Consider the following 18,205-nt stretch of genomic DNA (forward strand, 5'->3'; position numbering starts at 1 on the left):
GCTCGACACACTTGAGTGTCTGTGCCACTGCATGCTCAATCCACTGCATGTTTTTCACTATTCAGCTCACGCACCACAGCTATATAAGCGTTACTATATTTCATTAAATATTCAAATAATTAGATACAATTACTTCATAGAAAGCCTTCTTTTTTTATCCCCATTATACTCTCTGTTGTCGATGTTTCTTTGTCTGGACACAAACACTGCGTGGTATCAGGTGTTGGTATCAGAGCATTTTTTTGAGTTTGAGTACAAGTACACAAGCGCAGTATCGGTGCATCCCTATCAGATTTTACACCTCAATGGTGTAAAAATACCTCTGCTGATTATCTGACTTATCCTCGTAAATGAAGAATTTATTATCTTGTGACGGATAATAATACATGTGACGGGTAGGTCCACGGAGGCTTCCATGTCGTTCCGCCATCTTGAAAAACTATAATAGCAGAGAGGGTCAAAAAGTACTAGGCCAATTCGTTTCCACAATGCGTTTTCGTTCAGAGCCAGCGTCACGTAACTGAAAGCAGCAGAAACGGAGGAGCAGAGCAGTGAGAGGCGCTTGTCACTGCCCCGGCAAGTTTAAAAGGCTGCATTGCACTGTTATTTTTAATGGCATACATATGCCGAGCCGCAGGTCAGAGTCAATGTCGGGATAGCTTTTTCCAGGCGGAAAGAACTAATGCAGATGAAAGATTTCAAAAGAGACGCTGAAGTTGCCTGCTTTCTCCTCAACAGGTAGGCTAAGTCAATATTACAGTCTTAATGACATGCTTTTTTTCATTGCTATGTTGTGTACTTTATTATATAGACAGTATAACATTTATAGTTAAAAGTTAAACAGGCTCTTTGATGAATAGCAGCTATTGAATAAAGTTGAGAAGGCGCTAAAAACAAGGTTTGTAAGTTTACTTCTTATGTAACCTAGAAATTAGATAAGAATATATTTTAATAGAGCATATGATTGTTCTTGCATTGTTTGTCATAGCTTTTAGCAGGGTTCGTACAGATTCTGTCAAATGAAATTCCAGGACTTTCAAGGACTTTTCAAGCACTACTTTTTTGGATTTCAAGGACTTCAATCGGCACTTATCAAACAATATCTTTATTATTATTTTTATTTATTTCATTTTATTTTTTTACTCAAGTTAAACATATGGTATCTGATGTTTCACTTCATAGAGGTCAATCCATTGGCCAGCGCTGTCAGGCATGGGAAATCCCCTTAACCATTGAAAGGATATTGAAACTGAATTTTTTTCCATTAATATATATGATTGACCTGAAGAATGAAAGTTGTATTATATACTTGATATCATGCTCATAGCCATAAGAAATAGCTCTATATCTCAGACGGGCTGCAGCATTGATTTAGCGTGAAACTATTTTATTTTTTCAACAACAAAAAAAAACACTTTTTGCAGAACGAGATACCGATACCGTAACCGATCCCTGAATTTTCACTGCATTTGTAATTTTTAAATGTATTAGTAGATAAACCAAAAGAATATAAATCATATTGGTTGGCTTAATTTGTTCATCAAATATATATTTCTTTCAATTATTTTCATGCTTAATTAAGCCTGTTAAGAGGCATTGTATGAGCTTCAGTTACTGTACATTCTATTGCTCTATCATATTGTATCTTTCATTGAATAGCACAGAACATACTTTGCAAAGGATTGGGTCAGTGGTACAAATGTTTAGACACCAGTGAAATATCAATTATTTAATCTAATTTTAATACTACAACAAAACTGCCAGCCTAATTAATGTGAATTTAAAACATTATTAAGCAGTCAGCAACAAAATAAGAACGAATAATCAACTTACAAATAAATACAATAGAACAAAGATAGGCTACAAATGAAATAAACAGTGTTTTTTGAGTTTTTCGGGTAGATCTAGTACAGAAATGTGAATAAAGTAATAAAATGTGAAAAAATTGCATATTCATTACTGGATAAATTAAATATACGTAGATGTATCTTTTGTAAAGCTGAAAAGTGCAGCCTATTTAGTCAAGAGCAGTGAGTAATTTATTTGTCCATTGTTTGATTAACATTAAAACAGCAGTGGGTTTGTTAAACTGCCCCTTTAAGAACGAACGCACGGACCCCATTTGAACATGGCTACTTCACTTGAGATATAACTGACTTTGTTTACTAGGATACTCGCCAAGATGGCCGTTTTTACATAATTTTGTGTGAATTACAACACAAAAGTTGTACAAGCGCAAGACGTGAAAGACAATGTAATTCAGTATTCGCGCGCGGAGACGCTGGTTTGCGGGGGCGCGCGCTGATGTTTTCGTTCATGGAACTTCTTGACTGCAAACGTCCAGTAATAATGTAGGTAATCACTCGTTATACACAAATCAGATAACAGTTCATGTTTTACTTTACTTACATATACGAGTTAGTTTTCATCCAAATAATACGTGCTGAGTGAACGATCAGCAATCAAGAGCATTCAACAGAACTGCGCTCTCTCGTCAGTTAACGTTAACGTTAATAATAAGCTACATGCCTCGTTTTATTTTCTTTGCCATTGACATCCGAATGAACTACACACCTTCCACTGATGACTGTTTAAAGGGATGTGCTCGACCAGCTCGCGCGTCTGTGCCCTGCGCGCTCAATCCACTGCGCGGTTTCCTCTGATCAGCTTGCGCACCACAGCTATGTGTTACTATACACACGCTGCCTGGTAGGCGTATCGGTTGTTGGATTCGGAGTATTTTTACATGAGCTCGGTATCGGTGCATCCCTATTTTTAATAATTCAAGCACTTTTCAAGTACCTCTTCAAAAATATGTCTGTTTTCAAGGGTTTTCCAGGACTTAAATTTCAAAAAGTCAAATTCAAGTACTTCAAGCACTTTAAGCACCTTGTACGAACCCTGTTTTTGGTACATAACGGCTACTGTAGATGCAACACGCATTTAAAAAAAAAAGCGAGGCGCTGGAGAGCACAATTCGTTTGAATGCAAAATACAATTTCACCGCTAGATGGGAGAAATTCCTACACAATGTCCCTTTAACCCTCCATAACACAAGGATTAAGCCTTGGCGGTGGAACACAATGTCGAGAAGGGAGGAGTGGAATCAGTTGTTCAGAGAGAATTTCCTTGTGGGGAGCTAAGGTCCTGATTCACAGCCATGTTTTTAAAAGTGAAATCTGACATTGATGCCTTGCTGGCAGACGATCTAAAAAGACAGAAAAGTGAACGTTCACACAAGCACTGAATATGAAGTTTCTAGCATGAGAAACACTGGGGAAGTAGCTCTATTAACAGGGAGGGGGGGATCACAATACTTTTATAAATAAAATCAACACAGAGAAAGTGCATTCTGCTTCATTTTACACTGTGACATCTGTTCAATATTACATTAAATTAAATTTAAATTGAATGGGGAATAGAAAAAAAAAAGAATAAAAATAGAAAATTTATTTATGGCAATATAGGGCTTTCAATTTAATATTTGAATGTGATTGTTTTGTATGTGATTGAAAATAAAATAATAATACAACATAAAATAATAAAAAAATAATTAAATTTAATTAAATTAACAAAATTTATTACAATGAAAAAAATAAGAACAATTAGCCATGGCCCAATAACTCTTACTTATACCAGGAAATGTATAAGAAATGTCACAATATATGTGTGTGATATATATTGTCTGTGATGATATCGTAATTGTTGTTTAAACGATGTGTGATTTGACATTATCGAGTATAGCTTATCCCTCACACACACACACACCCAGAGAGTGCATGGATACTCTACGTGATGTAGTCTTGTAGATTAGACTAGTGTGGGTGCGCATTTAGAGTGCACGCTTTCACTGTGTGATTTAGTCTTAATATATCATTTAGTAATAAATATCACAAGAGTGCAGTTTTTATCCTAATATCAGCATGATAACAAATGTGATATTGATTTTATACAAGTTTAATAACAAGAAGTTAATATTAAGTGACTTACATTTTAGACACCATATTGCCTGTTTTTGCTCTTTTTCGCCAACGAAAAGAGTTCAAAACAAAGCCAAACACGGTGGTGTTTCCTTTCTGAGTGAATAAGCTTTTTGAACGAATCAGTTGACTAGGATAGATTAAAGGAACACGCCACCGTTTTTTGAAATAGAGGTTATTCACCGTCACCCCTAAATTTAGATAGGTGGGCAAACACATTTTTGTCTCAGTGCATGCATTGTCTTAGTCTGCTAGCTTAGCATAATGAATGGAATCCGTTGTTGCAGGATAGCATGTCGTGAGTTAAAAAAAACAACAACCTGATTACATCTTGTGGCCTACGTATTCACAACGAGTACAAATAGCAATGCAGATTAAGACTAGGCAATTTCCTAGCCGGATATTGACTTCGGACTAGATGGCTGCATTGGGATTGAGTCCCTCGGGACCCAACGCAAATCTCGCGGGAGCGGGCAGTTTGAACTTTGCTGTGGGCGGGGATGGGCGGCTAAAAAAAACCCTGCGGGATCGGGAGGTAGCCTAGTGGAGAATGAGATATCAATAAATGACATGGAAAAGAACCTCAAACGAGGTATTTACAGCACAAAACGTAAGCAAGGCAAGTCTGACATTTGGAGAAGTTTCTCAAATGTTTGTGACAAAGATGGAAAGGAACTGGACTTTGTTCATTGTGACAAATGTACTTAGGATATATATATTGACATTGACAATTGATGTATTATCACCAATTCCGACTTGTCAATTATAGCGATATTTTTGAATGTTTTGTATACTGTATTTTCTTGTGGTAGGCTATATTTGTTTCCCTCTCGGGGTGTTGTTTTGCTTTGCAGCATCATATTTGCTGTGATAGGTCCAAAACAGTGTGTTTTTACCTTTCCTTTTCATTATTTAAATTATTGTAGAAAGATGTAGACAGTGGTACGCCTGCATTAACTTCACTGTTGTTGAGATTTTCCCAGAAAACGACGGCTCATACATTTAAGAAAGAAGTTGAAGAGGGACCCTCAAAAGATCTGCAATCATGTATTTGTATATATTTATTTAAATCTATTTATCTAAATGTATTATAAGATGTAGAAGAATAGCTAGAAAAACAGCAAAAAAAAAAAAAAAAAAAAAATACATTTAAATAAAAAAATTAATTAAATAAAAATACATTTAGATAAATAGATTTAAATAAATACAAATACATGATTGTATTTGATCCTACGATATGACTATCTTTTAATGATCAGTGTGTCAGATGCAGGCCAGGGAAACGAAACAAACAACCCCATGAAGCTCTTTAATAATAGCAATACATATACGTGTTTTTTCCTGCGGGACGGGAGAAGACACAAAATCAATGCATCTCTATTATTGTGCAGGAATAAATTCTTACCAGTTTTGCGGGTGCGGGCGGGAGTGGACATACATATTGCGGGAGCGGGCGGGAGTGTAACACATACGTTGCGGGAGCGGGCGGTAATGGTCAGAAATTCGGCGGGCGGGAGCGGGATGAAGAAAACAGTCCCGCGCAGGTCTCTACTTAGGACTATATTGGGGTGAATTACAGGCGAAGCACTGCTATTTGTGGGCAGAGATATCACGCAACACCTGAAATCCTGAAAAGATGATCCATGCATATAATTAGGTTTAAAAAATGGCTTTATAAAAGGTAAAATTGCCCATATTAGGTAAAAATCAATTGAAACGTATTGGAAAAATATATTTCTGTTACTGCTGTGAACTGACCACCATACAGAGTATGAAGAATATCAAAAACTTTAGGAGTCGGCTGTCCAAGAGAGTCCTTAACCAGCCAAAGTACCAACACAATAAACACACTCAGCAAAATATCTTCTAATAATCGTTATCGAGAAAATTCCAGAAAATATCGAGATATAATTTTTTGTCAATATCACACACCTCTAATGCAAATAAATGCAATTATTTTAGATTTTGAACAAATGTGATAATTTTACATATAATGCAATTAATGCGATTAAAATGTTTAGTTGTTTGACAGCCGCCATTCTTTAATTTGCTGCTGTATTATCATGCAGGGGACTGCTTTAAAATTAACCACTGATCATGTGAGAGATTGGAACTCCACAACTTGACCCTCAGTTGCTTTTCATTGCTATTTCTCAATCTTTATTTCTCATCATAGGCTCACTGGTCATTAAGAGACAAAAATGATGGTAGTTCTCCTTTTAGAGGTCAAGTGCTGCCCTGGGCTCCTCCTCCTCCATGAATTACTTCAGCATTGACACCAATTATTAAAATACATCTTCATTAGATCTCGCTTCAGAACTCCATCTGTGGAGCAGCCAGGAGCGTTCTTCACCACCCCATTACACTTAATTTAGCCAGATCAAACTCATCTATTGCCTGAGCCACTCAAAGCACAGACAAGAGTGGGGCTGAACAGTGCCTCCCCAAAAAACTCATTCATTTCAGGTTTTTGCTGATAGTAACTGTTCTATGTATGTGGCAGAAAAAAAAGCTACCATATCACTTCATTCAACATCAATTTGCACTTCAAACTGATGCAAAAAAAAAAAAAAACACAGCTTTCCTCACCAAGCAGGAAAAAGGAGGAGTATGTGCTTTTACAGAGAATATCAGTGAAGTGTTCAGGTGCTGCTGTGAGTTCAAATTGCTGTAAGAATTCATATGATGCACCATTAAAAGAGGACGGTGGTGCTGATGTGGTTTATATTTCAAAAGCAACAAGCAATGCATGTCATCACCGTGCCGGAGAGTCAGACTTCTATTTTCTTGAGAGCATATGTCAGCGGTGAAGAAAACCTATTAGGGCGAGAGGAGGAGCAAGTTTTGCCAGCATCCATCTTATTTCAGCGGCACATAAAAGCAGAGGCGTTGAATTGCTTTTCAAATGCACTAGGCCATGCCACACACTCAATCCACCAGTGTATCTGATTTGATCCCCCAAGCAGAAACACAAGCAGAACCATTGATTGATACCACCAAGCGAAGGGTGTCTGGGGGAAATAAGGAATAAGAGTGCCAGATAGAGGGGGTGGAAAGGCCAAGGAACTGTGGCAACAAGGAAAACAACATTACAATAAAATTGGAATCTGACAAAGAAGAGGATTTGAATGAGGTCTAAACTGCATTTCTAAAAAGGCTCAGGTTAGGCATGTATTGAACAAGTGGAGACTGTGGACAGCCATGCTAATCTACGAGACTATAATTTGGGATGAAAGGGCACATAACACTTGATTTTTGTTTAAAAGATCAAGCCCTGAGCATGTTTGCAGAGGATAGACCATTGATTAAACAAGTAGTCAGTTTTTTCTTTATATCAGTCATTCTCAAACTGTGATCAAACAGTGGTAAGCCAAACTGCCCCCAGATGGCATGAAGCATTACTCTGGAAATGTAAATAATAAATCAAACATTTTATTCAAATAATGCTATTCAACTTACTTTTTCCCCCAAGCTTTGGGTCTATAAGACTCAGAAAGATTCCATATTTTAACTAGGCAACACAAATAGGAAATGTTCTCTTTAAGTTGCATGCTAGTGTTCTGAAATTTTAGTTCACGCTCAAAAAAAAAATAGTTTGCATTTGCATTTAGATGTTTGGTTTAACAATGTTATCAATAATTTAAACAGTTCCATGTACACTTTCTACGCTGATGGGAGAAATTCAGAAAAACTACATAGATTCCAAACCTTCCAAAAAAATTGTTTTTGAAATAGAGTGAAACATTTGAAATAGGTTGCAAAATAATGTGTTAAGCGAGAAAAAGGAACTTGAAATGGAGCAGAGCAAATACCAAATCTCAATGACCAATAAGACTCACACTCTGGGGGAAAACTAGAAAACAGAGGCTTGTTTTATATACTTTACAGAGGGAAAGTCTCTACATTTTACCTGGCTGTCTCCAGACATATGTTTTAGCTATAAGCAAGTCGTCTAGAATGCTTTCCCCTAGCTCTGATAGTCGGCAGACCACACTCACCAATACATAAATAAAGCAGTAGTTGCGGAGAAAATTAAGCAAATCTAGAGCAATGACTGCCCTGCCAGCTCTACTATGAGGATTTATAGTGTGTGGCCAAACCAAGCATCTGTGAGGCCTTATAAAGTAATTCATCCCTGGAGACTGCCAGTTGCACCAAGTGACAGGGTGAGGACACCACCTACCACCCCCTCCAACTGGTGGCGTGAAAGTATATTTTAGAGATTGGCAGTACACTGAGACTCACTCATCAGATGGCACACAGTTGAAAGTCTTGATTACCAGTGGTATAATCCTCTTTTGCCTTTCAGTCTTTTTTTTAGCAGTGAGGTTTACCATTGGTTATTATAACCTTTATTTTACCAGGAAAGAAGCACATTGAGATTAAGAATCTCTTTTACAAGAGTGTCCTGGCCAAAACTGACAGACACAGCACGTTTGAGTGTAACAAATAACATCCAAAAATACATACACATATACACACACAAGCAACTCTAATACAATTTCAATATCAAATACATAACTAGCTAAAACATCTACAGCCCGATGTTTCATTCTCCAAATCATTTAAAACTATTTTAAAAGTGTCCAACGAGACCAGATTCCTCAGTTTCAATGTACTTTGCAAACAATTCCAGGCAGAGGGAGCAGCAAATTTAAATGCCTTTTTTCCAAATTCAGTCCGTACCACTGGTACAGACAGTAAAAATAATTCCTGTGACCGGAGGCTGTAGCTAGAAGGATTATTTTTACAGATGTATGTACAAAGATATGAAGGAACTAAACCCAGGATAGATTTATAAATAAAAACATGCAAATGTTTTTGTCTTCGGACGGACAACGAAGACCAGCCAACCCGAGCATACAACACACAATGATGAGTGAGAGTTTTAAGATTTGTTATACTGTTATTTGTTATAAAATGTTAATACTCTTTTAATTAAAAGTGGTATCAGGAAGTAAGGTTCTATTTGTTGTGTGAAAGTTTCCAGAATGGGTCCAAATCGCATCTTACACACTTCAAAGCTGGATTGTCAGAGTTCTAGCTTCATCTTAAAAGTGCAGCTACAACTATCAAACACAGAAAAGCATATTTCATTCATGAAGACGTGCAGTTAGGATTCAGAAACAGACCTGGGGAGAGACGAGTCAGTGGGTACGCTCCAGGCGTAATTGATAGGAACTGAGCCAAAGATGGGTCCCAGAGGAACTCCTCAACTCTTACTTATAAAACCTACACCTTTGCATAGAAATATTAAAGAAACAACACAAAGTGTAGAAGAATGAAACCTAAACACAATTATATCTAAAAAAGGTATTCGGCTTCACAGGAACAGGCTGTGTTTTTGTCACTATCTCAGAAGAGAAAGCACAAACCCCAGTAGCAATCAGCAAAGGTTATATTCAAGAGTCATATAGGCATTTCTGCACATCTTACACCACCACATTATGCTTAAAGTGTTGCTGGATGGAGTTTAAAAGACTGATATAATGTCAATACTGAAGAATAAGAGGAGTTATTGTTATCTGGAGCTGTGCCAGTGGGCTAACGCTAGCAAACTTCACACACTGTGGTCAATCTGCTCTCAGATCAGTTCACTTCAATGACTGATCATCTGACCACCGCTGCACACATGAGCAGACTCTTCAATTGTGTTCAATGTCTGACAGGCCCTCTGCAATGCCCCTTTATGAAACAGTCTTTAAAATCTACTGAGGCCATTCACTGTCAAAGGTTCAACTTGCTGCCTTGCCGAAGGAAACATCCACTTTATCCTTCTACAGCAGTGTGAATAAACAGGGGAAGCAAACAAAGAAAAAACTGGCCAAAACAAAAGTACAACTCTCTGTACTGTAACTTTCTATTGCGTTCTTTCTTCTTCACTGTCTCTCGGGGGGCTTCCAGTGAAGCGGAAAGGCAGCCAAGCTAACCAACCATGTCTGTCCTCTGCTCCTATCGAAACCCACAGCCGCTTAGAGTACGGATCCCGTGAAGGAAGAGGGATGCTTTGTAAACTGGCTCTGTGTTGACATGTACTGTAAAGTACACTTCAAAATCTGCAGCTCAGCTAATTGGCACATACAGTAGCTAAACATTCCCTTAATCTGATTGTAGACGCCCCATAAAAAAGGGAAGTTATGGGGGAACCAAAACAGCTATATAAAGATAATTAAGATTTCACAGAGATGACTGGTTTTCGAAAGTTTGAAAGGAATAAAAGCAGCCGTCAGGGTAATAGAAAAGACACGTTCCTATGTGATTAGGAGGAGAGGCAAAGCAGGTTGTCCTTACCTCTAGATTTAGAAGAGAAGGACAGTGAAAGCTGGCCCAACATGTCCGCACTCTCAAAACGCTCCTCTTTGACTTTGAGCCAAAAGCAGTTTTCCGCCATCTCCTGAGGCACTATCTGTAAGTACAGGAGAAACTCCATCAAACACCAGCAGGAATACAGCAAACAGGCACCAATGCACACATAAGCACATATTCAGCAGCATGGATATACACCACTAAATATGATCAAACATTTTGAACTCTATTTGCAGTTTACAGTGTATGTTTGTGTATATGTTTGTCATGATAGACAACTAGTCAGTCATTAATTATAGTACATACATGTGTGATACAACTGATCAGTCAACCAGTCATTCAGAGTGATGTAAACTAGCAGAGAGACATGGCAGTTTAAACTATGTATTTTCTCCTTTACATATAGTAACCTCCTCCCACTCATCATCTCTGGCTAATTCTCTCTGCTTCATTAAGAAACTAGCAAAGGGGAATTCAACTGTGCTAGAATTTAAGAATTTAAAGCCTTAGACCTTAAAGCTAGAGTATTTTGTTGAAGGAAAATTGAAAGAGCTCTCCATAAATATAAACAGCCTCCAGTTTAGTGCATTGACATCTTTAGTAAAGGGTCTCCAAAGCTCAGCAGCACCAGGACAGCAGAAAGATTCATGTAGAGCAAAACTACATATTTTTAAGATGGATATTGTTGATTTTAAAAAACAGCTGAAAGACAGAATGATGGATGGATGGATGGATGCATGGATGGAATCTGTATATGGGTGGATGGATGGATGGATGGATGGATGGATGGATGGATGCATGGATGGAATCTGTATATGGGTGGATGGATGGATAGATGGAATCTGCATATGGAATAGTAAGACTTTATCACCTGTCATCCTCTTACCGTCAAAATCAAACCTCAATGTCTATCACCATAAGGTGTTTCAATCAGAAACGTTCATGCTAAGAATTTCTTTTTTCATTTGTTATTTTGCTCTGCAATCAACACATCACACATCAAACCCAAAAGAAAAGGAAATGAGAGGTTAAGTTTGGCATGAAATGACACCTTTGCAAAGACATTTCTTTCTAAAATTGCAGCGTACATTGTTGTTGTTACCTGTATAATTGCATCCCAACAACTAGAAAAATATATCCAACAGCATATACATACATTCTAGTATTTCCAAGAATTATGTGGTATATAATTAGAATATGGAAACAATAGCCAGAGGAACTGTCAGAATCACAAGGAGTTACTAGATTTTTGGATAAACATAATTTGTATCCTCTTTGCATTATAAACTAAAGATGGTAATTTCCTCAACCGCAATTTAAGCTTTGAAGAAAATTATATAGATCAGTTTGTGTCACGTCACAGAAGAGAACCGGAGCAGAACACAGGAAGTCAAAATGCTTCTCGATTACACACTTGGCTTATTCTTGTGTGAAGTATTTTTATAAATAAATCTGTAAATTAATTGTGAAACCATTTACTTTGTACAACATCGCCACCCCCTATCAATTCAGCTGTTATCTGTCTGCAACACAGAGTCATGTCACAAGTAAGTGAGTCTGAAGTCAGAATATTTTTTTTTTTTTACAAAATGTCTTAGCTAGCAAACAAAACAGGAGGAAGAGTCTGTTTAGAAGGTCAAGGTAATCAATTTACAAAATAAACTGTGCACCAATCTTAAATTAAATCTATTTATAAAAAAAAAAATTCTTTATGACATTTGCTTATTTTATAAAGTTGTCCAAATGCATGTCTAACAATGTGAAACGTTCTGAATCTCCAGATGGTAATGGTACTCATTCAACAGTTTTTCATTTAGTTGTGTGCCCCCAAATTGATGCCTACTTTGCCCCCTATTCTCGATCATGACCCACATCACTAGTATCAGATTGATTTTACAATCTCACTAAATCCAAGTGGAACAGTGGAAATACAGAGAGACTGACAGAGTGAGAAATGATCAGTCTCATTAGTGCGCTACCTCATAAGGGCACTTGTGAAAAAAAAAAACATGACTCTTCCAAACATAGTAATTAACACAGGGCTCAGCAAGGGTGACCTTGTTCATGCTCAAGCAGCAGAGAGAAATACTGTAGCTTCCTCTCGCCTTGGGCGGCAACACCCATCTCTGGGCAGAAAGCGAGCAGCTCCAAATGGTCTTAGCCGTAGATGCAAGCAATCATTTACTTTTCCATAAAGGAGTGCGGCTTCTCTGTGTGGGTGCTCTAACGGTTAGAGAAATTACATTACAGCACCTCCAGGCAGCAATCTCCGATGTGGCTATTTGAAAGTCCGCTACATGCTTTAGGGAAAAATCGGGAGGAGTGCAGAGGCTGGAGTGTTTCTGGCTGTTATCTTCCTCTGTTGTGAGAGATGGAGGGGTCTCCAGTGGGTGATTTAAAATAGCAAGATACAAACTGATTAGCATTCTCATTTTCATCCTCTCACTCTCTCCATTACCAATCACCGACACATCAGCATAATGACACCTGAGAGATCTCAGCGTTACCATGCATGGTAACATCACCTTCGCATGTCAATAAACGATATATTACTATATTATTTTATCAGTGTTTTTAGCTCCAGTATTACAAAATGTGAATGTACAAACTGTGCTGATACCAAAATCATTTATTAATTTGTTAATAATATTTTTTCTGAATAAAATAAGCAAATAATACAATCAAATAAAACAAAATAATTAATGAAAATAATCAAATGAGCTACAAAAATGACTAATTCATTTGTAAAGTATTTAATTTACTAATTATATATTACATATATAATGGTATATTACATTACCATTTAAAATGTTGGGGTCAGTAAGTTTTCTTTTTTGTTTGTTTGTTTGTTTATAAATTAATACTTTTATTCAGCAAAAATACAATAGTTTGATCAAAAGTGACAGTAGAAATGTTTTGATTTGATAAAAAATAAATTCGAATGCAAATAAATATTTATTCGTTCTATTCTTGGGGAGGGGGACATTGTGGTTTCTACAAAAATAATAAGCACCACAAACTGTTTTACAAATGTGATAATAATAAGAAATGTTTTTAGAGCACCAAATCAGCGTATTAGAATGATTTCAAAAGTATTTACTTTGCCATCACAGGAATAAATTACATTTTAAAATAAATTAAAATAGAAAACAGCTATTTCACAATATTACTGTTTTATTGTATTTTTTGATCAAACAAATGCAAGTATTTTACGCAACACAGAAAATATACAATATAAAACTCGCTGTAATTTGCTCATACTTCAAACCACACAAAGTCAACCTCATTAATATAAAAGGAGTATCACATAAATAAGGAGTGTTGCCCTTGGGGCTGAATGGATCCTGCTTTGTAGCTCTTGAGCTTTTCAGAGATGAGTAGCCCTGATTTATATTATGTACTGAATGCATGGTTGCTAATTGAGTTTCTTACTGTGAGTTCTTCATTTTCATTTTTCATAGGATTCTGCTTCTAGTGGAGGTGTCTATCTTCTCTGCATTGATGCATAAAGGAGTTAAAGACAAGGTCAAGCAGAAGCATGAAAAAGTACAAATAAATTAATCCAGCTTTCAGACTGTTAAAGTTCCCAAGGCGACGGGTAAATTAATGATTGAGAGTTAAAAGGAAAAAGACGACCCATAGAAAAAGAAAAAGAAAAAAAAAAAAGAAAAAGAGGTTGACCCATAGAAATCGCATTTAAAGCAATGGAGGATTACTCAATATTGTTTTATGTATTTTTGTTTTGTTTCATTTTAACTCAAAAATGTATTCAATTATGGCCAGAATGTGCATGCAAGGGAACTTTGAAAGGGAGGCAGAGTTAGCCATGGGACAATAACGTTTTTTTTTTAAAAAGCTGCATGTACTCTTATGCTTTGGACCATCAACTCCCAGTGAAAAAGTCAAACTCTCTTCACGCTGGGAAGGCTAAATTACAGCCACTATTTGCAATTTATTGCTGACCTTGAAGTGTGTTTTTTTGGTTCTCAGAACGCATGTGTTTTTAAGCCGCTCAAGCTTCAATAGTGTCTTTGTGTTTCTTACCTTGGACCAGTTAACCCTCTTCATGACGCTCTCAGGTTTGTAGGTCTTTTTGGGCTCCAGCCCGTAAGGCAGCTGGACAACGAGCGGAGGAGGAGCCAAAGGCATACCCGGAGGTGGCGGCGGGCCTCCTCCAGGAGGTGGAGGCGGAGGTGGAGGTCCGAAGCCGGGTGGAGCTGGAGGAGGAGGTCCCAGAGATGCAGGTAGAGGAGGAGGTGGAGGAGGTGGTATACCACCACATGGGGGCGGTGGAGGGGGCGGAGGAGGTGGTGCGATGCCCCCTGCTGGAGGTGCTGGAGGAGTGGCACCAGCTGCTCCAGGTCCTGCTGCAACCTGCAAATGGATTACAAAGAGTGAGAGACAAGAAAATGGCATCTTACGAGACCTCTGTGAGCCAAACATTCACCTGAACCACTCCCATTCGGCCTCTATACCCAAAGGCCCAAGCTTTTATCACCATTACATGTTTTATCCCATCAGAACTAGCGGGTGAGACAAGGGCAAAGGAGAGTGGAGGATAAAAGACACAGTGTTTACAGAAGCTGACTTTTACATTTTAGGAGAGTGCATTACAACAAGTCTAAGAATCTGAGTGAGAGAGTGAGTGTGAGAGAGAGAGAGAGAGAGAGAGAGAGAGAGAGAGAGACAGAGGGGGGAGAGGGGGGGGAGAGGGGGGGGGGGTGACTTCTCGCATGCATTAAATAAGAGTTGATAAAAGCAGATGGATGATTTGGGGCCGCCATGGCCTTCCCTCCGGGCACCTGTTCCCTCAGCAGCACTGAGCATCTGCCCATCTAGCGCACAGAGCCCCGCCTCCTGAGAGCCAAGCAGGGGCCAGCGCTCAGAGGAGCGTGAACCCACCGTCTGATTCTCTCGCTGGGAAACTGGGACACAGCAATTCCTGAGGGGCAGGTAGTCACATTGAATATGTAAATAAATAAATGGCAGGTCGGTCGATGTGACCGATAGATTCTTCTGGAATGTACACACATGTCAAGTGACCGGGATCTCAGAGGAGCAATTTGACAAGTGTTGAACAAGCAGTGAAGTGTCTAAGTGTGTATGTGATGGTAGGATTGTCTGGTGGACACTGGAGTGTTGTTTCATCTAGAGTCCAAAGTGAATACTAAGCCAAACTTGAGTAGAAATGGGATTTGATGAGCAATTAAAATTATTTGTCTGACGTGAGATTCAAATAAAGTTTAAAAAAAACTAAATAACATACAAACTATCTACTAAAGAAAACATGTCACAACTTAATGTTTTAGCATACCAACATCTACTGAATTATTAATTTCATCAAAAGACTATCTAGGATATTTTTATCTAGAACTCCATGTGAATGCATGAATGACTGCACAAGTTAATTGTGGACCCTACTGTAGCAAATGTTCAGTAGATAGAAAGAAAAAAACAACAACATCGAGCTAAAGAAGGTGAGATAAGCTTAACTCGGGTAACATCAGGTATTATACAGCAGCATAATATAACCAACTTCTATGGGTCTCGTAAGATTCCTGTAAGCTTGACTGACTTCCACTCACACACACACACAATTTAAAAGCCATTTTAGATTCAGATTAGCAGTAGAAAATGAAAAGCCGCCTGACACTGAGGGCATAACTCAAAAAGAAACAAACATGGTGAAGTTTATTATGATCATCTGTTATTGTTTTTAAGACATAATGACATAATCATTCATTCATTCCGTATGGAACATACTTAACTGTGATTACACTGAATGACAAGATGACAGTATCGATATTTGTTTGTGGATGAAATATGGAAAGCACTTTGTGTCGACTGATTCATCTCGTTTAATCATAAAGCATAACAGATGAGAGTAAACCATTAGACTTGATTAACATGTAAATTGCCTCTGTAATTTGCTAATAGATTGAGCGTATGAATGGGATGCAGCCACCTGAACCTTTAGCAGTAATGAGAAGAGTAATCGGGCTTGAACACTCATGCAACTGGTGGCGGCAGCCAGTCGACCTTTCTGCTCCACCCTCTAGATCCTTAACCTTGAGTCAAAATCCATAGAGTTTAACCAAATGTGCATTTCTTTTTCTTTATTGGTCATTTTTTTTCTCTCCTGGTAAGATAACTGAAGTTCACGAGATGGTCTCCAGGAAGAGAAGCCATTATGGAGGAGTCAGTCACTCAATTCATCCAGTAACTGATAAGACTAAGGGCAGTAAATGTCTTGACAAATCAGCCCTGCTCTGCTCGCAACAGAATAAACAGGTAATTTGAACCACTGATAAAGGGTGGGCCAGTCTCTTTAGCAACAAATGATATGCAAATGCTTCAATTAGAAGTCCCAAAAGCCCAGATATGACTTGACCTTTGGATGATTACAAACCATTTTTTCTCTCTTTTTTCCTCCTCCTTCTCAAAACTTACTTTGTGCCTCATTCTCATCACTGCTTAGTGAAAAAGTTTCTCATTTTCTAAAGCAATTCCCCTCTCTGCGCTCCAGCCTCAGTTCAGTTGATTAGGAGTATGATATGCGTCGAGTCACATTTTTATATGCATTACCGAGTGTTTGATTACACAATGCAGGCAGTGGATTGTTTATTAGAAGGGAAATTAAAAAGGTGTAGAAGCATCATGCAGGAAGCTGAGGCCCCTTGACGAGTACCCTGTCCCATGATTATGCATCTGTCAATCTCTGGCCCGTTGTGACCCATTTTCTCTCTCAAGTTTAATACAAGAGAATGGCAAGCAAATTAGCTGCTAAATTAGACCACCGTCATTTCCGCATCGCTTTGGCCCTCTGTGGCAGCTTGTGGCGTGATGCAGACCCTACAGCCACAGTTCTGGAATGCTAATCAGCCTCTGGCACACAATTTTCTCAAGACATACTCCTCATTCAATTTCACAACAAAACCATTTTATACGGGAAAAATGTTTCATTTAAAGCTAATTTCCCCCTATGGTTTCCTTTCGGATTTTTGTCTTGTTTTAAAAAAGCTATTTACTTAAAAAAAGTCTGGATTGTTAAAAGTCAAAGCTGGCCACTGACCTGGACTTGCTCGCCGTCTCTCATACGTTAAGTTGCACTAATTAGCAGTCGGTGTGTCTGAAACTCTGTTTTCTATATGGACAGAAGAATATCAAGAGGACAAGTATCCATTTACACTCTCAACGGGTGGGAGGACACTCTTGGTAGAAACAGTCACAGTTTGGGTAATTAACTAGGACTAACACACAATTAAACCATCCCAATCTCATCTCTGATGAGCAAAAGGAAAATTAAATTAGATTTGGTAACTACTGAGGGGTTACAATACTCTTGTTAAATGGAAGGATAGGTTTCATTTTTCCCTTCAAGCTTGAACTGGCTCTGGTAGCCTGTTCCATCATGTTCCTGTAGCTGAAGTGGAAGAGAACAGTGCTAGCCACCCCGAATTAAGTGTTTGATTCCAAGGGAACAAACAAACTGCTTGGTTCATATACTTTCTAGTGTCTGTGGTAATATTCTAGTTCACAGTATAGAGATTATATTTGGCAGGATTCATCATCACAAGCTGTTTATATGCTGGATATGTGGAAAGGATTATGGCCTAATTGTGTAGCATGCATTTGTAATGGATGATTGAACAGCATCTGTTGAGAATCTTCAGACAATACAGAAAATCAAGGCTCTGCCTGATCACTGAGGGGTAACAGCCTTGATCAACCTGTTAGAAGGTATAAAAAATGCAGATTTTCAAAGATGCAGGCAGGTGGCTGCTTTGAGCATGCTGGGAAGGGAAGGGGAGGTTGGGAGAACACCCACCTTGCTGTTTCTTTCGCTGATGCTTTTCTCTGCCTCTCTTAGCTTGTCTCTCTCACTAGTCAACTGGACAGGTGAGGGACAGACAGACAGA

General features: G+C 38.3%; 1 protein-coding gene across 24 annotated transcripts in view; it reads right to left on the reverse strand.

Moving 5' to 3' along the window:
• Positions 1-18,205, reverse strand: part of diaph2 (diaphanous-related formin 2) — a 474,147-nt gene that overhangs the window by 262,117 nt on the left and 193,825 nt on the right. For 13 of the 24 annotated variants that reach the window (XM_077247896.1, XM_077247898.1, XM_077247892.1 and 10 more), the window contains 2 exons: positions 14,331-14,660; positions 10,272-10,386 (listed from right to left, as the gene is read on the reverse strand). In XM_077247896.1, coding sequence (XP_077104011.1) covers positions 10,272-10,386; positions 14,331-14,660 — 445 coding nt within the window. Of the gene's footprint in view, positions 1-10,271; positions 10,387-14,330; positions 14,661-18,114; positions 18,178-18,205 lie in introns of all 24 variants that reach the window. The other 11 variants (XM_077247876.1, XM_077247888.1, XM_077247878.1 and 8 more) reach the window with 1 other exon arrangement.

The sequence above is a fragment of the Siphateles boraxobius genome, unplaced genomic scaffold, assembly GCF_051911475.1.
Source record: "Siphateles boraxobius isolate OS27281-9 unplaced genomic scaffold, OSU_SipBor_1 3, whole genome shotgun sequence".
In the NCBI taxonomy this organism is placed as follows: Eukaryota; Metazoa; Chordata; class Actinopteri; order Cypriniformes; family Leuciscidae; genus Siphateles; species Siphateles boraxobius.